The sequence below is a fragment of the Perca fluviatilis genome, chromosome 6 (genome assembly GCF_010015445.1).
Source record: "Perca fluviatilis chromosome 6, GENO_Pfluv_1.0, whole genome shotgun sequence".
NCBI classification, from domain to species: Eukaryota; Metazoa; Chordata; class Actinopteri; order Perciformes; family Percidae; genus Perca; species Perca fluviatilis.
Window position 1 is genome coordinate 3,683,472 of NC_053117.1, and position 25,589 is coordinate 3,709,060.

General features: G+C 41.1%; 1 protein-coding gene across 2 annotated transcripts in view; it reads left to right on the forward strand.

Annotated features, from left to right (window-relative positions):
* Window positions 1-4,573: 4,573 nt before the first annotated feature.
* arid3c (AT rich interactive domain 3C (BRIGHT-like)) overlaps window positions 4,574-25,589 on the forward strand; it is an 87,629-nt gene continuing 66,613 nt past the window's right edge. For both annotated transcript variants that reach the window (XM_039803625.1, XM_039803627.1), the window contains exons 1-2: window positions 4,574-4,825; window positions 5,179-5,850. In XM_039803625.1, the coding sequence (XP_039659559.1) occupies window positions 4,787-4,825; window positions 5,179-5,850 (711 nt within the window). In that variant the 5' untranslated portion in view covers window positions 4,574-4,786. The remainder of the gene's footprint in view (window positions 4,826-5,178; window positions 5,851-25,589) is intronic.

Below are 25,589 nucleotides of genomic sequence, written 5' to 3' on the forward strand. Positions count from 1 at the left end.
ACCACCATTACGTAAAGAAATTGACAATAAGATGATTATGTAATTATTATATATATTATTATATTATTATTATATACAGTATGAGTGAAAAGATTGTATGTCAATACAACCTTCTTATAATGCACAGTGCTATTTCCAAATATATTTAAGGGGAGATACAAGCAAAACCATAATTTTTCAATTTAGAATTTTTGGGATATTTTGCTTCCATAGCATGTTTTCATTCAGACGATTGGGTAAAAAATATCCAAAATACACATTTAGATGTTTTTTTTTTACACCACTTTTTCTATTTGTGCCTGTAAATTTCTCCTAAATTCACCAAAAGTTAGCATTAGGTAATGCCTTATTTGCATATTAAAAATAACAATTTAAGAAAACTTGTAATACAAAAATATAGGTCTTAATATAGGTAATCAACTGGGGAAGATTCATGTTGATATCTGTTAGTTTAAATGTTTTACCCTATTCACCTGTAATGTCTTGCAAAATGTGAGTTAGTGGTGAGTTACACAACACACAACACACACAACACACACACACACACACACACACACACACACACACACACACACACACACACACACACACACACACACACACACACACACACACACACTCAACGGCATTTGTTCTGAGTTATAAGAAGGTGTCAGAGGAACAGAGAGCAAACGCCTCACATGCTGCTCGGTGCAGCCGCTCTGGTGAAGTCTTGTGAGCCTCCACTGGGCGGCGCTGTTCTACAGCACACTGTGTCAGTGTATGCCTGCTGACACTCCACGGCGGCTTCAAACTTTAAAGTGAAAATACTGTGTATAGAAATAGATCAACTTTCAGGAGTCAAACCAACTAGTTAACATGAATGTGTAATGCTTTTAGAAAGTAAAAAACAAGATGCTCTAGAATCCCTTCAACAAATAACAAATGGGATTGTCTCAGCAGTGTTTGGTCATGTTAATGCAAGTATGGACCTTCTTCACAGCAGACATTTTGACTTGTCATAGTAGGAAAAGCACAGATGAAATTGATAACCTTAACAATGGCTCAATTCCATCAAGTGTCCCAGTAAGCTATTTCAGTGAGTCAGTATGCACAATACCAGGACCTCTCCTAAGTGGAATGCAGCCATCAGTAATGGTTTTGAATACACCTGTGCTTTTCCTACTATGACATGTCAACATGTCTGCCGTGAAAAAGGTCTATTGGCAAATGCTAGGGGTGAAAAGTGAATAAATAAACATAAAAATGTTGATAAAAGCGTCAAAAACGTCCAAAAAAGGCGACGAAAAAGCAACGAAAATGGCAAAGAAAGCATTAAAAACATTGAAAATAGTGACAAAAACGTCGAAAAATAACAACATTTAATACTCAAACTTATAAGCCATCTCAAACATCCCTACATGAACTCATCTCAGCACATATGCCAATGACAAAAGTTCAACTCCATCGTTACCTAGGTAACTGGATAATTCCTCACTGTAGTGAAACGCCTTGAGGATCTCTGCCTTCTCCGGTGACATGCTGCCACTTGGCCCGCTGAACGTCCTCAGGCTGACCCTCACATTGCACTGTGGCAGTTCAGTATTCTTACATATGTCATAATACTCAAAGTCTGTTACAGCATAAACCAAGGACACTTTCTCTAAACCACAGGTGTCAAATTACAGGCCTGCGGTCCGAACCCGGCCCCTTGCAGATTTTGATCCGGCCCGCATATCAATTTTAGCCTGATGAGACCGTCCTGATCTCACGAGCTCCAGTTTTCCACTCGCAGATCAGTCTGGCATCTTGAGGTAGAGAAAATTTGGAGCCGTTCGCCAAACGACTGACCAATCAGCGTTGGTTTTGAGGCGGGTTTAGGTGTGACGTAACGAGAAGCATCTATCACCAACATAGGTGGTGATAGACAGATGGTTTATGCAATCAGCTATACAGGATTTTCAGACAGTGGTAGCCCTAATTCTGTTAGCCGCTCGCTAATGCTTTTTTCTCTTGGATCCTTCTTTTGGAATATGGACCGGGAACCTGAAATGGTGCCTTTTATTCCTAAATTCTTGTTACACAAACGGCAAATATCCTTTACCGACATGTTGCTTGCTTGCTGAGCTAACGAGCTATGCTTTGCCTTCAGCAGCAGGGGTAGCCTGGCTTGTGGTTGTATTTTCATAAGCTTCGTTGATCTGATTGGTTGATTTGGAGTGTTTATCCAATCAGCTAACCAGTATTTTCGCTCCTTCACAAAAGTTCTCCAACGGTAAGTTCCCAGATGGATATGCCGAGCAAATGCGAAGCGATCCATCTGGCAGAGTCAGGTTATATCAATTTAGGTTCACAATAAATTTTGGCCCACCTAGTTGTGCGCAGAGCATACATCTGCAGGTAAAACTAATGTATATGAGAGTCTTTCTACATGGTCTTTTACATGACACCATAAAAACATATACAATGTGCACATTTTAGCCAGCAAGTAACAGATAAACTCATTGAATAAAAAAGGGCAAACTGACAAGAAGCACAGCCCATAGGTTAACGTTGGAAAAGCCTTTTAAAATAAATGATCTGGCGTGAGTTCCCAGAAGAAGCACGATTCAATCCGGTGCTCGCCCTGCTGATGATAATGGATTTGTTTCAGCCCAAATGATATATCTTACGTCACAGTATGCCTTAATTGCAGGGTCACTGTGGTAAACGCCGGCCAATTGCAGGGTTCACAGAAATGATGTTTACACCGCAGTGCAGACATGGACATGTAGTATAATAGTTCTTCACTTGAAACATTTTTGAAAAGTGAAAACATGATTTAAGATAAGTGCTTTGCTTTTGGACATTATATGTTTTTAGAATGGTAATCCCTGGCTCTCATTTAAAGGAGCACAGCAGCATTGTAATCATATTTTTAGGATGGACCTGATGCAGTAAAGGCCTATAGGTGTAATCTCTAGAGATGGCCCGATGCATTTTTTCCTGCTCAAGTTAAACTCTTTGTGGAACATGAAACAATGAACGCCACAGAACTTTCTTTTATTATCCAGTTTGACAGTCAGTCATAATGGAAAAAGAACCTAAATAAACTACTTTAAAGTAGACTTTCTTGTGGGCTAAATATCAAATGGGTGCATAAATTCCAGTACTCGCCGATACCGATACCGATACCAGACCTCAGTATCAGAGGCTTTTCTGAGACTGGTATCGGTAACAGAACATCTCCAGTAATCTCAGAGTTGAAGTGTGTGACAGTCAGTGGAGGACAGGTGTCCTTTTTCTCTCCATCTGTAAGCACACATAAGATGTAACATGAGGGGTTGTTGAGGGTTAATAAACAATCACGTTACAATACAGGTGAGGGTCCCCGTTGGCTGAAATTCCAATACAAATTTGTCAACCATCAGCAAAAAAAAATGTCATACTGCTTTGTACAGCGGTATCTTACCTGGTAGTACCTCTGGGTGTAGGAGGGTGCTGTGGTCACTGCTGCAGAGCAATGAGCAGGACTGCTTCATGGCAATTTTTGAGCTTTACTTTATTTTGTGTGCCCTGATTTGTCAGACAGGATTAGACAGAAAACTGCAAACTTTCATGTAGAATTATTATGTGGATTCAAATGTGCAGGTAGCTGCTGAACACACACATCACAGAAATACACAGATGACAATGAACACCAATCTATTGTAAAACACACGAGCAATGAAATATATAGCCTAGTCTATTTTTTAGGAATATCATAGAAATATACATAAATGTATCAATTTTTATTATTTATAATAAAAAAAGTAGTTTAAGTTTCTCAGGTGACTGTACAGAACATCTAATGTGTAACTTAACATTGATAGGCTAAGGAGGTGGAAGAAGTATTCAGATCCTTCACTTAAGTAAAAGTACCAATACTACAAATGTTACTTAAGTTATAGTATCTAAGTATCATCAGGGAAATGTAGTTAAAGTATTAAAAGTAAAGAAAACTCCTCCCATTTTGGAAACTGGAAAGGATCGAACTTTAGTAACTAAACCTGTAACAGATGAATGTAATGGAGTAACTACAGTAACTAGTAACTAAAGCTGTAACAGATGAATGTAATGGAGTAACTAAAGTAACTAGTAACTAAAGCTGTAACAGATGAATGTAGTGGAGTAAAAAGTACAATATTTCTCTCTGAAATGTAGCGGAGTAGAAGTAGAAAGTGGCATGAAAAGAAAAGACTCAAGTAAAGTACAAGTACCTCAACAATTCTACTTGCGTACAGTACAGAGTTAATGTAGCCTACTTAGTTACATTTCACCACTGGTTATTGCAATATATAAAATACATGATAGGGAAAGATACAACTCTCTAGGCAGATGTAGCTGTACCAAAGTCAGAAAAAGACATAAGTTTTATGGCACCTGCATTTCAACAATCCAAAAAGGATTAATGCAATTATTTATTAACACGACTTATTCATTTATTTTACATAACATAAGAGTGAGGTGTCCTCGGCTGCAGCAGAGCAGTGTGTGAGCCTCCGTACTGTAGATCTGTCTCAGTATTGACGCGCAGTTAGCAGATGGAGGGGGGGGGAGGCGGGGGGGGCTGATCTCTGCCTCCAGAGGTCATTCTCACTACAGTTGCCACTTGTTGCCAAAGCAGCTCGGGGCTCCACCATTCAACACCAAACTGATTTCAAGTATTTATTCAGCCTAACTATCGAGACCGACATATTTGGATGCTGAATGCGGAACGTGGCCAGGACTGAAGGAAGACTCGCGTGATCCGGTAGATAACATTTCGGCGCATCCGACGGAGAGAAGCATGGTTGATAACGCAAGTATAGCAACTAAATCTGCTTTGGTAAGCGTCCCGGCTGGATCTCTATCGGCTTATTACAGAGCACTACTTTACTGTAAAGCTTGTCCTCTTTTTCAAATGCGCTTAACATTTTAGCCTACTACTAATGTTTCACACTCAAAAACTTTGCATTTGGTCAATTTAACAGTGTTTTATCGCAATTTTTTGTTTTGTCACATTCGTAGGCTCGATGTGTAAAAAACGCTTTAATATTCAACTGAAAGTCAGATAGAGCTGTCTCCGGGTGTGTAAAGAGGCTAACGTGTGTTTTAATCTTAGAAAGTGCTGGTGATAATCATACACGACCATCCTCTCGTCCCCCAACACCCCCCCAACCACCCCCACCCCCCCCGCAGCAAGGCTCTTTCTCGCCCGCCAGTAGCATTCCCATCCCGGCTCCCTTCCCCGGCGTCCAGTCCCAGCAGCCCGCCAGCGGCGGCATGAAGCTCGAAGCGGTCATGGAGAACCTGCAGCGGCAACAGGCAGCGCGGCTGGCCCTGGAGGAGAAGCTCCGGCAGGCGGAGACAGAGAAAGACCTCCGCTCCATGGCCCTGGAGGAGAAGCTCCGGCAGGCGGAGACAGAGAAAGACCTCCGCTCCATGGTGGAGTCGCAGATCCACCAACAAGCGCTGGCTTTCCGACACTACCAGGCGGCGATGCGAGGCGCTCTGGCCGCCGGAGTTGCCAACTCGTCGCTCCCACACATGGAGGTCCGCAGAGCCGCCGAGGACGGGACCTCCTCCAGACCGGGCAGCGACGGTAAGGACCGGGAAGAGGAGGGAGACGACATGGAGGAGCAGGACATCATGGATGAAGAGGAGGAGGAGGAGGGCGAAGATGATGTCGGGTTGAACCACTACCAGCACCGGGCATCCTCGCTCCAGGGAGTCGGTCTGCCTCCTAAGAGCGGCCCGATGCATCTCATGGCCAGAGTCCCGGCAGCCTATGCCCCGGCCCGCCGCGCAGAGTCTCCCTTGGCCCCGCAGCCCCAGCACCACGACTGGACCTATGAGGAGCAGTTCAAACAGGTAAGCTGAACACTTCCCCCCTCTGTAAAGTTACTCTGTCAACGGGTTCTGGGACATTCAGGGATGTGTGTGTGTGTGTGGGGGGGTTCTTCATTTAATTCAATTAGGCTAATTGTGGTCCTATAAAAACAAAAGGTCTTTTTTGAAAGACTTTATTCATTGGACTCTTTTCGCTTTCTGTGCCACCTTCTATAGTTGCCTCTTTCTGCACATTTGGACATCACAATAGGCTACATTGTTGACAACATATTGCTGTAGGACTTTCTGAAGGAAATCAAAAATGTTCATTTAGAGTCTTTTCTCAAAGCCACGCGCCCTGTGTCTTACATGTCAGTGAGCACACAACACATGTAGACTATTTGCAGAAATGTAGAGTTATAACTAAATTGATACTGAAGCTTCAGCTGGGAAAAGTTGAAAATGGTCAGCTGTCAGTCTCTGTTGGACTGAGGCTGGATCTTGGGGGCACGTTAGCTATAATGAGGCTTTCTAACAACGCATCGTTTATAAAGGGGAATAAACTGTGACTAACAGCTTTATTAATCAATAATAAGTCATTTACTAGCGTTATAGATCAGTTATAAATTAATGAGAACAACTTTTACATTGTTGTGAAAATTCCCACAGATTGACAGACACATACCACCACTGAGAGTCCAAGAGGATCCGGATCAAAATCATTGTATTAACAACTTTTCAAGCGTTGGGCTATTTGATGGGTTACAAACACGTATAGGCTAACTGTATTATTACTGACTAAACAATAGATAACAACATATTTCTGGTTGCCAGATTGTAAAAAAAGCTTTGGCTTGTGTCTATCCTTTCAATTTGGTGATTACAGCTTTATAAAAGTTATCAAATCAAACGTAATCAAATGGTTTGCCCTTTTGTTGTGTTGCCAGTTAATGACAGTAAGTTATTTGATTGGTACGCAGTGGTCTGCAGCAGGCAGATCTATACTGTCTGAGTGACTGTGGATGCTGCATGTCATCTTTTATTTATAATGGATCATTTACAGACTTCCCTAAATGTGATGTGTACATTAGTGACTGCATTAGCGCTGCACATTAAAGCATCCCAATGCACGGCAATGCAATTTAAATAGGGCTGAAACCAACAGCCTCAATATAGAGACAATTATGTGTGGAGGATGGTGAGATGAGCCTGGAGAGAGCGCTTGCCATCCAGGTCGTTGTTTTCACTTCACATCTATGATTCATTAATGGCGTATTTAGAATTATTGTTGTTATAGTTTACATAAGTTTATCGGCTACATAGTCATTTGAGTGGATAGTTTGTTTGACATTTGCCATCACAGGATATGATGGTAAGTGAGCGTCCTTAAAGTTATTAGATCTTATGAACAACGGAAAAGCTTCAGCAGATGGATTTAAATTCTATACACCTATTATTGTCATAAAGCCTCTATTTTTAGCTGAAATCTCTTTATTTTCATCAAGACAAGTTTCCTGTGGCCGTACACGCGTGCTCCATGTAACATACGCTTCAAAGATTCCTCAGGATGTGCAGTTATTGTGGGGGTCATTTGTATGTAGTCATTCAGCGTAATGGTCATGGGACAATAAAAGGATGCTTATGGCTGCTAGGCAGACAGAGTGGAGCCAGCATACTAAGCATGCTCAAAGCTGCAAAACAAAACCACATTTGAAGGCAGTAAATGCATCTTTGGAAATAGAAACAAGATGTGTGCTAAGTATAAAAAGGCCTCACTGAGGCGGACAAGTTTTAATCTGATCTGAACCAAATGGGAGCAGCCGGTGTTTACAGGAGCTGCTAAATCACTCTGTAGAGCTCTGGAACAACATGGGAGGCGATTCTGGCAAAAACACTACATATAAATGTATGTATAAATTTGAAAATATGTTTTTTGATATGTGTATAGCTTGCATTAACATTTTGCATTCTCAAACGGTAACCACAACCCAAATAAAGAATGATGACAGGCAGCTGGTAAAACTTCTTTTAGCTTTTTAATGACCCGGCATAATCTAAAGAGATGAGAGTGTAAAGAGGGTAAAACATAAAAGAAATTCCTGGTGACAGATAAAGATGCTGAGTGGAGATGACAAAAAGACCTGAGGCGGAGAGAGAGAGAGAGAGAGAGAGAGAGAGAGAGAGAGAGAGAGAGAGAGAGGTGTTGCGTATAGTTTTGGCAGCGGCTCAGGAAATGCAGGAAACTGGATCTGGTGGTATTCCAGCCTGGCACACACCCAAAAATGCTGGGATCTCCCTGTCTGGCAGTGTGTGTGTGTGTGTGTGTGTGTGTATGTAGCTAGGAGTCGGCTCAGTGCCGAACTATTACGAAACAGAAACAAAATCGCGTGCTGTTACATCTCGGCCATGCTTCCTCTCTTATACACACACAGACACACACACACACACACACACACACACACACACACACACACACACACACACACACACACACACACACACACACACACACACACACACACACACACACACACACACACACACACACACGTTTCAGATGAACTCACATCTCCACTCAGAAAGCTGAATCCTTAACATAACTAAATAACATGAAAATGGATATGTGAATTATCTTAGTCTGCTGTTGAAAGGCTTATATAGGAAATAGTTTGAGCTTGCTTTTAGTGTTTTAAAACATTAAGTGTTGGTGGGTTTGCAGATGGATCTGAAAAATCCGCTCTGTTTTACCACAGAACAATAATTTAACTCCCACAACAATTAAAGCAGACGTGATGCTCACGGTGGTGGATTACTCACTGTGGTTTCAAGTCTCTGCAAGTTGACTTTCAAAGTGTGCTGGAGCAGAAAATACTGTCTGGAAGGAAGGGAAAATGAATGTTATGCTTCATCAGTAATCCAAAATATGTGTTTAGTTGTAGAAAATATTCTAAACCTGTGGTGCGGTTCTTGTTGTATACTTTGTAAAATCTTGAATTTAACGACTCAAATCTGAAGGATCTTTGGTAAACTAGAAATGCAGTCAGAGGGACATTTCTAGGCTGTACAATCTTCTATGTATTTTTAAATAATTGGAAATTGTTAGCATCTGGATCTTCTGGTGGTCTACCAGACAAAACACGTACAGGACAAAACACTAAGGCAATGCAATTCCAAATCCAATTACCACAACACATACGAGAGGGAAAACACAAACAATGAGAGCAATGTGCATCAAAAAAAGCAACAGTAAAGTTAAACTAAACTCCCTGGAGATTGGTATGCCACTCCGTTAAAATACAACATATCTGACTTTGTCAGTGATAACACGAATCATCTTATTTCTGTTGTCGTCCACCGACCTTCATCACAACAGAGCCAGACATTCACTGCCTGACAGTAAGACATATTAGAACATTAGGTGAATTTAGATTTGGAGAACTTTTCTCATGTCCGTGTTTTGTGTGTTGGGCCCACCGTAAGATCTGCATAAAAGTACACATTGTGATGGTCAATCCTGGGATATATCTGCCAGATTTTCTTCATTAAAGTCAATGCAGCATGCGAATACATGCTCTGACTATACTGTCTTTGTACTGGACGTTCATCTGCAGAATGCCCACATCTTTTAAAGTGACTGTGTAATATGCCTCCATCTGAACAAAGTTGTTATAAGAATTATTTTAGTGAAAATTCCAGTTTCTGATACAAACAACCCTGCTTCAAGAATTCCTTTCAGTCAATTGTATTTTCCTTAATTATAGTGCAGTGTTCTTACTCTGTGTTACTTTAAAATATGTCATTTTTTTAAAGCCTCCTGAAATAGGTCAGCCCTCAAATTCAAATTCAGCCCTCGACCATTATTTGACACTAAATGACTTGTTGGGAGAGGTGTTTTTGCAGCTCGTTGAAACGCTGACATTCAAAGCCATTCTCTGCTCACAGACAGACAGCGGCGCGACATTTCCCTGAGTGAATAATGCCATGTAATGAACATGTCAGTATATGGAGCCACTCCTTTTTGTGGATTGTAGCTCTTCCAGCTTGTTTTTCTAACAACTATAGAAAAGTGGTGGAGGAGGAGGAGGAGGAGGGAGCTCCGGCTGTATCGGTGTATGATTTCACTCCCCTCCCCCTGCCACTCACAGCTTCCACACTGCAAAATATTCATCTGCACATGTCATGTGGTATACTAATAAGTCCTTTAAGGCACATTTCCTAAAAACAAATCCAAATGTTTTAAGAATAGTGTGACGTTCCTGATAGCAGTGCAGAACAGATCCTGAAAGTACTGACACTGGTTTCTGTGTCGGAAAACAGGAACATAAATCTGACCAATGTGGCAGATTAATTTAGTACTTTCAATAAATCAAAATGAGAAAATGACAGGTTAAAATATTTTTTTCTGTGTGGCTATTTTTTCCTCTCTCCGTCTGTATTAATGAGACTCAACAGTGCGCTGAGCTTTAGATTACAGGCAGTCATCCCCGGCTGTTAAGGAATGGTCCAGTGAGGGGAGAAACGCAACGTAGGATTGCTTTGGTGACGATTCTTTAAAGGAACATGCCAGTGTTTTTGCAGGTTTTTAAATTTTGAATTCTTGCAGTTAAAATTTATTTGTCAAGCTCTTGTTCCAAGGAGCTGTTGGTTTCATCACCTTAAAGCCATAGCCCACAGTGTTTAAAGCCAAATTATAACATGTGCACATACATTTTGCATTTGAGCACATTTTCTTTTCATGTATCTGGTCAGCACTGGAGTCTCCAAGCTCGGGCAGCAATATTAATATTTAGCTTTTCATACCTCTTAAAATTTTTTAAAAAAAAGTATGGAGGTCACTCGGTCTTAGAGAAACGACCGTTATTTTGACCAACTGACAGTGTGTCGAGGAAGGATCTTTGTTATATATGAGTGAAAAGATTTGTTCCTGTTTCTGTCGTTCATCTTTATCTGACAGAGAGCACGGCTGATACTCCCAGCTAGTTCCAAGCAGCTGCTGGTTCCCATTCAATTTTGTACACGGTTTAAAAATCAGTTAACCCTATCTCGAAGCCTGTGTAACACACCACAGCGAACATTCAAGATTTTACTGCTACCAGAGTTTCATATCATACAGAAATGAATGGAAGCAAATGTATCCCTGCGTGTTGGACAAAGTACATTCACATATGGACAAGAGACATTGTTTGAAACGTGGTTACCGTGCACTCACAGTGAAATGTAGGAAGAGGGCTAAAACCACGGGTGTGGTTCTTAGATTGTGCATTCAGTATTTTTCAGCCATGTATCAAAGGGCTCGTCTTGAAAAACAATCAGTCCTCCGATCTCCCCCAGCACCTCCCACTTTAATGTGACCATAAAAGCTGCAGGGAGACGCGCTCGGACAGAGACACATGCTGCTGCTGCGCCGTGACTCCTGCGTCCGCATTCTGTCAGGGATGTGGCAACCCGTCCCATCACGTGACCCACTGTGAAACATGTTACTTCAAATGATCCACATGGCAAAGAGCTATTTCTTTTTTTTCATCAGGCAGCGCAGCCAATAGGTGGAGTGCGTGGGGCCCCGGCGTCCCGCCAGGATCTTTGGCTCCACATATTCATAACAGCTGTAGCTCACTTTAAAATGTGCTCCGTCACTGGAAATGCTTTAATGGCATTCCTGGATTCTTTCACTGTGTGCCATTACGGTTATATGGTGGGCTGCCACATGGACGGGAGGAGGAGTGGGTGGGGGGGGGGGCTAAAGGGAAAACAGCAGAAATTATAGAGGGAAAGGAGGATCTGAAGTGTGTGTGTGTGTGTGTGTGTGTTTGTTTGTGTGTGTGTGTGTGTGTGGTCAGCCTAGTGGGCATCGCTGCGTCTCTGTCAGGCCTGGACAAGTCTTCAGTTTCAGTACTAGTTCCAGAGAAGGATTAACAAGTGGGTAATACCAACAACAAAAGCCCCGACTCACTGCGTTGTTATTGGTTTTTGGTAGGCCTGTAACAATTATTACATAATTGTCTAATTGTCTAATTTTTTTAATGAATTGCTAACATTAGCTAAGGTCCTAAGAGGGATGACTGTTGGTGGTAGTTGGTGATTTTGTTTAGATATGCCAAATTGTAATTATAGAAGTGATTATTGGTCGGACTGTTGAGCTAAAGCTATGCTAGTTGGTTTCACTTGACCCTATACGTATACGTTCATAGCAACAAAAATAACAAAGGGGGGTACAGTTAGAAAAACTGTTTTATGATAATAAAGAGGCGTGGTTTACTTCATAGGCTGTGTATTTGTATTGACAGTGATGTAACCAAAAGATGTATCCTGGAATTCATTCAAAACTTTAATTTGAGTATAAAAGTAATAAATAAATAAATAAATGTTTTTAAATATAAATGAAAGAGACAACTTTATTGTTAACCGCAGTTATTTCTGACACAATTAATTGTACAGAATATTTGGAATTGTTACAACGGCATCTTTAATTCACAGACACATCCTTTGCGGAGCCTCTCGGGAGGACAGCGTGTTGGAGCTGTGTCTTTTCTTTTCATTCTGTGTCTCTGCGTGAAGGGACCTGGGAGTCGGCACGCAGGGAAAAGTGGGCTCGGCCCAATGTGCCACTGAGACGTTCTTGTTTTTACTGCAAATGGCTCTTCTCTTTTCATTAAAACAGAGGCAGGGTTGGCCTGTTCAAACACCCTCCCCTCCCTCAATGTGGGTGTTACTTTTTAATCGCAGCAGCCTGGAATTTCTGCAGCTGCTTGCAAAAGCCCCCCTCTCTGTTTACGAGATCTGACTGTTGGGCAAACATTGCCTCACCGCTACGTCTCTCGCTGGCATTTTCCATCCTGCCATTGTTGGGGAGGCCCTCAGCATTACCATGACGACGTGTGATCTTTTGATTAGATGCATGTTTGTATCACTTTTTAGATCTCTGTGCATCATGTCGTCGCTGCTAACATTGTTATAGGAGAAATGTGGTGTAACACAACATAACGGTGCAGTGCTTCACGTCGTTAGCTACGGGACCCTGAGAGGCCCTTAACGGTTGGATTATTGGGTTTGGAGCGGGGACGATGCCACACAAACAAAAGGCCAAAAATGAATGGAAATAAGAGTTTGTGGAGTAATGGAATCAGATGTGATTCAAACATTGTTATATACAAGTGAGCCAGTGATACAATGAAATGATGATTTGCTAGCACTTGTAATATGATCAAAGCAAAACCATTGTCATCATCTGTCAATCACTTTAGAAAAATCTAATTCAATAGATGATTCTAAGTAACGCTTGGAAAATACTGTGATACATTTTCAATTGACTGACAAATGGCAATTGGATAAAAATAAGTTGGTAATTAATTAATATAGATAATTTTGACATTTTTACTCTGGCTCAATCTAACATGGTAACATGCTGTCATAAGGTTTGTAAAGGTGTAGAGGTGGGTCAGACTGCATGTAAAGCAGAGTCGATGGTCTTTATAATCCAGTCAGTGTTTGGCTCAAGCTAAACCATTTTTTTTTTTTTTACTTGCATGGATGCTTCTCCACCTGGATACGCACCACCCAGAGCAAATTCACAACAGTTGGCATCCTTTTACGTCTTTTCATTGGCTTTGTTTGTAATGGTGTACAGCATGAACACGCCTTTACAGGCCCAAGTTGGGACCATAGAGCTCACTAACCATAACTCACATCACTGGTTTAACAACCTGGATGCTTTAGTGTCAATGCTGACCATTTTTCAAGGCATCGCATCGAGTTTTAGATTTTAGATTTGTGTTTTTGACATCTTTCAGGCAGCCGTTCATTTTAGTAGGCCTATGTTAGAAAAGTCAACTTGCAGAAACATGTTTAGGTTTTCCACAAGTAACATTTCTGTATTTGTTGTTGCCACGATAACCTTAACAGCTCTGACCACATAATCCCAGAGAAACTCAACAAGTCACCCAACCCCGTTTGTGTTTCCACGTCATCTAAAAAACCATAAAGACTAAAAAACAACAGCATGAAAGTACTGACCGCAGAGCAGGGAGTTTCTGGGGCCCAGGAACTAAATTTAGACCCTGGTTCCTTTGGTCAAGGTGACTGTTTTTTGCTCCTGTGTCCCTGGATAGTTTCCAATGGATTGCAGACTTCACTAATCAATCTACACTACACAGTTACATTTGGATGGCAGGCATTGCCAGCAAATAAATTAACGGTAGTATTAATGAATACATATTTAAGTCAAAATACCAAACATTAGCTGGTTTTAGCTCCTCCACAGTGATAATTATCTATAGACTGTAAGACCAACAAACTAATACATATTTATTCTAATTCTCAGAAAACCCTAAGACAAGATGGATTGTTCTAAAACCCTGGAGACTCTCATTCCAGTTACCAAAGTTGACTTTAGTGAAAAAAAGTCTAGGACTAAATGATAATAATGATAGGTTTTTTAAATGGGTAGGTCGGTACTGCTGTGAAACATCAATATGCATCAAGAAAACATTTTATTAACTGTAAATTTCATCATTTCCACTAAAGGCTGAATGTAAAAGCCATTACAACGTGCACACAGATCAGAGGCTCCAGATAACAAACCCAGGGCCGAAAGAATTCACTGATTCTTCAATATCTGTGACCTTCAGCCTCATTTGCATTTACTATAATGGCCATTCAGCATTTTTTGACCCAATATATGTAATCAAAAGCTGTACACTTGAGATTTGCATGTGCCACCTGGGTAGCAGCTGCGCTAACAAAATTGAGTAATCATTGATAGTCAAACGCCAAGCTAGCAGATTAGATTGCTGCCATAAACGTTTGTGTGTCAAGGTCTGTGTGGGGCAGTGGGGAGGATCTGTCCATGTATGATGAGCCTTTTCAGGCGTCCTGTCAGTGGCTTGGTTTTACTGAACAAATTGAACATTGAGTTGAATATAAAAGGCACCACTAACAAAATAATGACAGTTACATTTGAAAGAGCAGGTTTTCTGCTATTTTCTTTCAACTAACACAAATAATCTTTGAGTGTCTATTGCGATATAATATGTCGCAGCCTTTGTCAGCGATGACAAAAAAACAATTGTGCAGCTGTAATGTACAGTATACAGTTTAGGCATGTAAACATGTGTATATACAGTATATACAGTGTGCAGGATTTATATTTGACAGTGATGGATGATATGTACAGTACGTATTAGAGCCGAGTGTGCATTTAAAACTGTAAATTTAGAATTGATCATGTGTGGATGTTTTTAGTGTCACAGTGACTCCAGTGTTAATGCTAGTAGTAGTACACTTGCTATTTGAAGCCATCATGGATTTAGGAAAGCATTAGTTTGATACAACTACAGTTCCCATCCAGTTGCACCTGTGGGCTTAGTATACATCATCATAACTTCTTTATCTTTCCACATCAAACGTTTTCGATGTGATCTGTGGCGTCTGCCTGTCCGTTCTCATAGCTCAGCACTCGACAGGCCTCGTGTCAACGTGACCTGTAAATACCTATCACGTCCACAGAGTTACAAGAGGGACAGTGTTCAGAAAACTGTTATAGTGCCATTAACTGACATGAGACGTCCATGTGTTTGTTTATATTCTGATATTTGTTGTAATCAGCGTTATTACAAATGTCAGCGTGACTATGAATGAGTTTTTTTTTTTTTAACTTTTGCAGCAGAACCTGGACGTCTCACTGTGTTGCTTACATTGGGTGAAAGGAACCCTGGTCATGTGCCCCCCTCCAGCCCAAACCAACCACAGTTAGAAGTGTTTGCCAGTCACCTTCCAGCCTCCCTGCTCTTACTCCACTTCTCTTTATTTTACGGTGCCGCTTCTTGCATCCCGGCAACCAGAGCAGAATAGCGTGGAGTATTTAAACGGCAAAAGCTGAATGAACATAATGTGTTTTAGTCCTGGAATTGGACGGGAGATGTTGGAGGTGAGTTCATTGGAACCCCGGGGAAGGATTGAAACATGAACCAGTACAGCGTGTATTTTGGAGGTGGGGGTGGACGTGAATGCAAAAATGGCAACTAGCTGACGGACACAGAAAGAGATACACACACCGGTTCCATCTGTTGAACCTCCTGTCATAGATTAATGTGTTTGTGCAGGTGTGTGTGTGTGTGCGCATAATGCATGCCATTACATTCCTATTGAAGCACGAGGGGCCCCCTCTGTATCAGTGCTCTCTTATACACTCACATGTCAGATAGTGAAGCAGACGTGTGTATGTGTGTGTGTGTGTGTGTGTGTGTGTGTGTGTGTGTGTGTGTGTGCGTGTGCACGGCTTAGCAGCCTGCCCTCTGTGGCTCCTTATTGAGAGTAATCTGGATGTGTCCGTTCTGATCTGTCTAGGCCATCGGGCCACAAAGATCAGGTCTAACATAAGTTAATTAACCTCTCTGATAATCCCGCTCACTGGGCACTTTATTTGTATAATGCCTTGGAGCACAGCTTGACACAATTATCTGGTCATGATGCAGTGGACAGTGGTTACATGTGAAAGAAATGAGACAAATCAGGAGCATGAGGAGGTAGAGAAAGCAAATTTAGATTGGGAAGTGATTGACAGAAAGGAGAGTGGGGATTCCCGCCCACTGAAAGGAGGCTGACTTTGTAAATGTTTTGTTCGTCATCTTCTTGATGTCAATCAATAGACAGCTTCTTTGCATAATGCTTTGCATGGAGTAGTCATCCAGATTTTGCATTCATTTTGTATTTTAGTGCCCTTGTATGGCCATATGGCCGGTGTCTATATAGAGAGTCCCACCCCCTTTTCTCAGCAAGTCATTGGCCCACTGTCCAAGCCTCATGGGAGCTGTTGATTGATAAGAACAATGACAAGATGTTCACATTTTACCCACCACAGTAGATATTAATCTATCAGAATATGGAAAGAGAACTTGAGTGATTTATTTTAGATTTTTAGAAAGACTGCTGAAAGATGAATAAAGTCATTGAATTACAGAAAGGAACAGGATTTTAGAAATACTGAAGTCATGAGTCCAAGACAAATGCCAATGCAACAATTCTGCCCAGACACCAAAAGTATAGCCTACATAAAATTGTATTATTTGGGTTTGTCAACTGTTTAAATATAGTTTCTGTAATCCCCCCCCCCCAAGATATAGCTCAGTAAATCCACTTTCAACCCTTTCTCTACAGTGCCAGACATAAGATTGTGTCGGGGAAGTAGTTCCTCTGTACTAATGTTTTAACATAAAGTATATGCTGGAATCTCCCAATGACATACCCACCTTGTGCAGTTTGAAGCTGTAGATAGTGAATGCCCTGTAGGTTGCTGAAACTCCCAAAGGCCCTGAATGCATACAGAGGACATGAACTCAGTGTCCTCACTGAGAGCTGTGGCTCTGCTTATAGGACAGCTACACCAGGACAGTTGGTGGGACTTATGTCATGTGTAGAACTTGTAGCATTAGTTTAATAATTTCATTACTTATTCTTTGATCAGATAGTTCCTGGTTTATCTATGCCAATTTAAGACACAAAGTGTACGGATTGTGATCAGCATTTAACATTTGAAAACGTTATCTCTAATGCAGAACATGTTTTTGTCCATACCAAATCTCAAGTATTGAGATTATCCACAGCCACAGTTTGTCAGTGTGTAACATATTTGCTGGTTTATAAAAATAATTCTATTTGATGGAATGGTGCAGCCTGGGATTTGTATTTTCAAATGTTTGCTCAATCTGAGTGTGATGTAACATAACTAATACCAATACAAGATTTAGTTGAGAATGAACTTTTTGTCTGAAACAAAAACTAAGTAGCTTATTTAGAACGGAATCTTCCAGCAGATAATGCTGTGGTAGCTGTCACAGATGCCTGGTGGTAGAATGTATCCCCCATATAATCCAGGCAGATATGTAAATGATCATCCCTAATTTATGATTTCCTTCAACCACATTTACCTGACACCCGTCATTGTTGCTTCAACTGCTGCCTCCACTATCACAGAGATATCAGTCGGAGCCAGCAGGCTGGCACCGAGGAAGCTGGGAAATTCAAGTGGCCGTGGTAGTTCAGGCTCTCACTAACTCCACCCCTCATCACTAATCATTACCCCCCCACACATACACACACAGAGCTGCTATCTCAGATGCCACCACAGCCCCCCCACTCATTTGGCTGGGAGTGACAGGGTGACATCAGCCTAACAATAGCTGCTGGTCATGTTTCCTGGCCTCGGATCACACCACTGCAGCCCGATGGAAAGACAATACCCTTTCTGACTGATAGAGAAGTGTGAGGTGACACTCTACTTCCCCAGTCAGCCAGCGTCAGGTTACGGGTCTCTGACAAAGATGCAGGGGCTACATACAGTACTGCATGACTTTTTAATGAATTATACTGTCATGTACCTTATCAATATTATAGTTATTCAAGCCAGTACATAAATGCTTTTACAGCAGCAGCAGCAGCAAACAGCAGAGAGACACAGTCTGAGACTCCTTATGTTACTAATATTAAAATATGACACTGCTGTGTGTGTAAATGGGCCAATGTTCGCTAACACATTAAATACAACTACTTTATAAACCAGTGATTTGTAATGACTAAGTATCCGTGAGCTTGTTTTAAATGTTGTTCTCCCCCCTATAGTACAAGATCCATTCATGGATTTTTAACTCATTTTTGTTATAAATCCCAAATTTTAATTTAAGGTCAGGACGACGATGTGAACTGAATCTATGGTCTGTGCAAACTTCAGCAGTGAGTCTATCTCTCTGTCTATTAAGTTATTTTTATTCAATTGATGAATTGTGCACAATTTGAATCAAACCTGAATCAAAAAAGACTAAAAGTTTTAAACCGTTTTTGTAATAAAAATATAAATCTAGAAATGATAGGCTCAGTTGATCTCACAGAAATGACCCATATCTCGTCAAGCCAAAACTACAAGCTTAAAAGCTAAATAGGCAAAAAAAAAAAAAAAAAAACTAACATCAACCTTTTGAATGTAAGAAATCATGATGGGTTATTATTTGTCATATACAATTGAATTTCCAGCTGTGGCTTTGTGACAGCTGTCAGTTATTGGATTGTGGGACAATCTTAAATGCAAGATGATGAGCAGTTCCAAACATTGGTCCCTGCTACAATCACAGTGACAAAAATGTAACAAAGAAATATACAGCTAGTTTCTCAATGTGCATTAGTTATATGAGTCAAGTCCCTGCAAATTACTTTTTAATAGTATACCGAAATTAGAAGAACAAAATGGCTGCCTGAAAAGTAAAACAACATCCTGCTTTTGGACTAATATTAAACACACAATTTGTATCTGTGGTAAATGCCAGGTTGACTTACTTAGGTATTACATGGCTTCTTTTCTGCTGATGAAGGCCTTGGGATTTGGCTGAAAGCTCTGGAAACAGCTTAGTAAGTTACTAACTACAATTTGTAGTTAACATGCAAAACAGGCTAAGCCACTGGTGAGAACCTTTCAGGATGAACTATGCTTTTAAGCAAAGATAAAGAAACAGTTAAAATCTCCAATGCTCCACTGTTAACATTTTAGTTGGAGGCAGGGTTGGATGCAGGCTGCGTTGGGGGCCATTTATGGAAGCAAATTTACAGGGAAATCAGTGAGAGACCATTTACATGATTCTTGAGATCTTTGTGACGGAGACTTCCGGGCGGTGTATATGCTCAGGTGGATAATATGAGATATCTAAAGGGATAACATAGTGCCTCAAGTTTTTTCTGTAGCTCCACTCTGAGTGGAGCGTGTTGTGCTTCTGCTTCTTTACATCCTGTTGTTGACGGATGTTTGAAATGTACCAGAACACCACACATGAGCCTGGGAACCAGACCAATCTGCAAGCTCATGTTTAATTTGCTCTGGCACATGTGTCTGGTTCCCCTCCCGTTCAGACCAACCTCCAAACCATACGACGATTTTGGTCGATTATTCCTCCCCTTTGGGACGACCCACAGGAGCGTTTTCTGTCCTCATATCAAAACCAGAGAATGTAATGGTCACAGTTTTAGACACATTGTTAACGTTGTGAAATGGTCGCTGTTTGGTTAGGTTTAGGCACCAAAGCTACTTGGTTGGTGTTAAGAAGAAGATCACGGTTTATTCCTGTTACGTTACTTACTTCTGGTTACACAGAAGTCTCCTGTGTTTGTTTGACTCATCCACCACCCCAACCTGCCTCTGGTGCTCTTATACTTCCTCACCTTACTTCCAGCTTTTCTCCTCTCAAATACTGCGGCCACTACGCCGTCACTAGAAACGTTACTATGAGTTGTAATTGCTGCTTGAACAAACAACCTATAAGAGCGTTTTTTGGGGAAAGTCTCAATCATAGTCTCCCATAGCCAGACCTTCCTCCACAGCGCCATGGAGGAGGGTCTGGCTAGTCCACACAGCATTCCGGGATGGGAGAAAAACATGCTCTAGTTTATTGGCATTTCTTTAAACCAATCACAATCGTTTTGGGCGGCACCAAGTGCTGGACTGGAGCCACGGTGCCTCTGCAAAATAGCCTCAGGAAGGAACTTGTTTTGGTGGAACATGTGTACGTTCAAAAGTAGTTTTAGTCGTGCAACAGAAAACTCAGATTGGACAGATGGTCTAGCTAGCTGTGTGGATTTACCCTGCAGAGATCTGAGGAGCAGTTAACCATAGTCCTCACAAATCCACCGGAGGTTAGAACGCCAACACAAAGACAGAGGAAGGGGAAGGCGGAATTTCTGGCAGCACCGGCACAATCCCGGAAGTGAAACATCGTCGATATAGACTAGGCCAATCACAACTGTTTATCTCATATGGGGCGTGCTTTAGACAATGACTAGTAACATGCAGAGCCTTCGTGCTTTATGCAAAATACATGATGGTGTAATTTTTGGCTTGCTCACCCGGCTAGCATAAACCTAGATTAGTAAAAAGGCATTTTTGGCAAATATCCAAGATGTCTGCTGCTAATGTGGAACGCCGTCACAGTTTGTCTTGTTGTTTCCATTTGTCCATCGTTCAGCACTACATCTCGTGTTTCGTTGCTCTGTTAGGTCTACCCAATTGTGTCCTGGGGCATTTTGGTCCATGATAGCGCCCTTTTGGAAATCGAAAATGACCTGAGAGGTTCCAAAGTAACTCACATTTGCAGTTTGGTCTGGTGATGTCAGGATCAACACACATTTGTGTTGAGGGGTTTCCTCTCCATTAGTGGCAGACACAGTTTTCCAGAATGCTATTGGTAATTCTTCTCCATCCATCCATTCCCTCAGCGAGAACTGTCATGCTAATGTGGCAGCTTCATTCATCAACTCCAGCAAGCAGCCATGGCCACACATTAAGACCGTAAGCAGTAGATCTCACTCACAACACTAATGCAGACAGAGCTGCTGTCATATGACTGCACGAGTGTAACATGGGGGGTTCACTCATTGGAATGTATTGTCTTTCAACATAGATATTGAACTATTTTGGAAACTATCTGTTCAATGATTACATTTTAAATATTTATTTTACAATATCTGCACCTGATAACCATGGTGGGGTTAAGCTTAGGCAACTAAACCTTTGGTTGGGAGAAAGATTGAAATGGCCAAACAAAAAGCAAATGTGGATTGCAGTGTGATTGGACGATAACTCCAGAGTCCCACAAGGGAGTCAGGCGAGCAACCCCATCCACCACCCCAACCTCCACACCGTCCCTTCCCACCTTGCTCTGAAAAGATGTTGCTGTTGAATTTTTCTTAATGCTGTGAGCGCCACAAATTCAGTTCCATTCACCTCATTCATATTAAAGGTTTGGGACTGAAATCTGTGTGGATAGATCACACCAGAGGACATTGACACAATGAGGTATTTTTAGTAATTTGGGTGAACTGAACTTTAAAATGGACCAGGAGGAGAGAGGCCACAGTATTAAGAACGTTTAAAGCGCCCATATTATGCTCATTTTCAGGTTCATAATTGTATTTTGAGGTTGTACCAGAAGGTTTACATGGTTTAATTTTCAAAAAACACCATATTTTTGTTGTACTGCACATTGCTGCAGCTCCTCTTTTCACCCTGTGTGTTGAGCTCTCTGTTTTAGCTACAGAGTGAGACATCCCACTTCTGTACTGGGAGTCGCATGTAGTTAGGTAAGGATCACATCAGCTAGCTAGCTGTTTCTCTAACTTCAGTCAGTACAAGGCAGGATTAGCCGGGAGATTTCTTCTAAACGAGGGCGCACTTCCAACTTTGTGTGGAATAGCTGCAGAACAGGGACATAGAAGTAGTTATTTTGTCGATTACGGTGAACTAGTGTGTGTTGTAGCAGTGTTTTGCCATTGAGAACGAGCATGCTAGCGGTTAGCCCGGCGTTTCGGCTAGTGACTAGAAAGCCGTGCAGATTTTGACCAGCTCACCAGGAGACTGAAGGCAGGACACATTCAGAAACCGTATCTCACTCAAAACACCATGGATGTTTTTTTTCCAATTTTGTATGTGTGTGGAAGCACCAGAGACACAAAAGTGAAAAAGTGATTTCTTTTCATAATATGGGCACTTTAAATCCATGAAGCAGCAAAGTCTCAAAACTATAATGCAACAACACCTCAAATATTCTGTCAATAGCAGAGAGTAATTAGACGATTTTTATTCATGACTTACAAAACACTGACATTCCTATTTATGTGTATTCATGATCTGTCCAATAAGGCAACTGCTCCAGTAACTTATAGTACAGTAAACTGTCTTTTCACTGTTCCTTCTGTTGCCCTTCATCATAGGTCATTTTTAGTGTCAGTGATGCCACTGTTGCATATATTGTGAGACATTGCATTCAAGCAGCAAAACTGAAAAGTCCTTGTAATAATAAGGTTCACAGGGCAGAATGTGTAGATATAGAAGCTCCAGAGGAAAGCAGTTTGGACCCACAGTAGAATAGATTTTGTGGAGCTAAGGATGGCTGCTTTAATGAAATAATGCGACTGGATAAACGTCTTACCTCCATGTACCTTGACCCTTCCATCCAGACTGGTGTTCTGTGTGCAGAGGAAGCCTGTAACCTGCATTGTATTTTTCACCAAGGAATGGCTTTTTTGTGAGATTTGTTCAGGCTGTGTGAGAGAGGGAGACAGAGCCTGGAATCAGGTGTCTTGCCCTAAAAGCGTGAGACACATTTCTTGCTGGAAGTACAGTCAGCGAATCAAACTGAACTGCTGGAAAGGAAGCAGAGCTTTAGGCATCGCCGGCTCCTGGTTGAGAACCGCTGTGCTAAATGAAGCAACGGTGGAAATTAGATGTGACGGATGCTGAGTAATTAGCCGTATGTGTTAATGGGAGCCTGTGGTCAATTATCTGCTCTGTCTGTCAAATGGAGTTTTATGTCAGATGGTCATAAACAGCCGGGCAGGTCGGAGCTGTTGGAACACGCTCCTTACATCAGGAACACTGCGCTGAGACACTTCCTGTTTATAATATTGTCATTCCTCCACATTGAGCTTCACCTGTACAGATCGGATTGTTTGATTGTGTTCATCAAACCATCGCTCATGTATTTTTGTCCAAAGGGTACTACCCTTTGGACACACTGCACTCTATATACAGTACTTCCTGTTGTGCACACTAAAATGGCTTGATGTCATACTGGCATCCTAGAGAATCATTCCTTTCGAAACATTTGATTTTTTTTGTGTGTGAAATGGACATGACTTGTTTTTCTCCTTCAACTTCAATAAGAACTGCAGTGGACGTTCTTTTAGCTGTTATTTTAGTTGGATGTGTTCAAGAAGATTCAGACCAAAAACAGTGTGGAATGTGTGCTTGCACATATTTTCTACCCTGCCAGATGCCGATGCATTGTTTTGCCAGAGCCCCTGTGTTGGCATCTCCGCAGACTGGCTCCATTCAAATGCATGAGAGCACTCAAGGACCAAAAACAGCTTCCGGTATCAGTGAAACACTGAGATACAATCCAGTAGAAACAATTAGTCAATTCATTGATTAGTCAATGGGCAGATAAATAATCAGCTAAAATCTTTTAATGATCCATTAATCATTAATGTCATTTTCAATCTAAAATGCCTAAACTTCCCTTGTTACAGCTTCTACATTGTGATGATTTGCTGCTTTTTTGTCTTATCTGTGGTAAAAATTATATATTTCTTTGGTTTCGAGTGTTGCTTGAGGAAAACAAGCAATTTGATGAAATCCTCTTAGGCTTTGTTTGCTTTGTTCACATTTTTCCCCCTACACTAAACAGTTAAACAAACAATATATTAATAAAGGCCATAATCAGCAGATTAATCGATGATGAATTAATTTGTTATTTGCTACAATCCAGGAAGTAACAGATCCGTCAAAGGCATATTATGTTGCAAAAGACTATGGGCAGGATTTTATATATATATATCTTCATCAAAATGATCGTGAGTAAGCGTGTCACAAATTTTCAAATCCACAATTAGTTTTAATTTGTCCAGGGTGACAGCCCTATGCATGCTGCACAATGAAGATGAGATTATACATCAATGAGTCCTTTTGTTTATGGAGCGGTCCCAGAGGAATTCCTCAGCTTATTGGCACATGGAAACTGCTTGCATGGTTCTTTGTGCTACAAACACCCTAGTACACACACTTAGTGCTGGGACAAAAAGGTGGACGAAAGGTGGACGATGGCATGGAAGACAGAAGTGACTGCATGGACACTGGGTGATACATACCATATGAAGACATTTTAATTATGACAAAGAGAAATCCAGCCTAAAGCGTGTTCTCTGTTCACAGGGTCAGGGAAGCAATCAGTAAACTTAAGCTGAAATCAATACAAACAAGATATCGTTCCTAATGTGCTTCTGGATTCCTCAGTGCGAAAAAAGGAAACAGTTGTACTTCCTGTCTTTGTTTCCTTCTGCTGAGATTGCTTGAGAAAACAGCTTGTACAAATAGAGGAAGGCCAGCAGCGCTGCGAGAGCAGCTTTAATTTATGGTGAGCATGGCGGGGGGCCATGGGGAAATAAATGGCTCACTTTGATTCCGCCACTGTCTCAAGTAAATCCAGGTTGATTTGACACAAGCAGCTTTTAAACACCACCCCCACAACCTAAATTTTTTTTTTTTTTTTTAAAAAAAAACTTATTTTTTTTAAAAAAAGTTTTTATTTTTTTTTTTGCCTTTACCAATTTTATCTTCAGTCCCGTCCAGGCGCCTGACAAATGCCTCAGCATAGTAAGAAATGGACGTGGAAAAGATTATTCAGTGCTGCTCACATGGGAATGAAAAATCAATATTGACCTTGTTGTAAAAAAGCCAAGGGAGACCCATATTATTTGTGAGGGAGTCAGCAGTAGGAAAAAGTGCTCTTGTTTTGTTGCCGTCAAGCAGGCTCCATGTGATTGTGTGAGGAAGGACCACAGTGGACAGAGGCCTTTAAGGAGACATCTCTAACAAATTGCACAATAGCAATATGGACTACTGCGGAGAGTCTGTCTGAGAACGTCATTTCCGTCCTTATTTAGTCCTAAAATCCCATTTTCTGAAAGCAAATAGTGCTAAAGCATTTATTCAATTTAGTGTTTGGACAAAAACAATTAATCATTATGATACATGTATTAATTATGATTAAGCAAGGTATGAAAAACACAATACATTATGCTACAAAAAAGAAATGTAGTTGTGTTACTCTCCGGAATTTGTTTCTCCCCCTTAACTCCTTCACGTCTCATTTAGTGATCGACTTCAGCGCCGGCTGAGGTTACCGTAACAACCAAAGCTGACCAGTGAAATATGACACAAAAAAGTGTTTTGTGTTTAAAATGTATGTAATGTT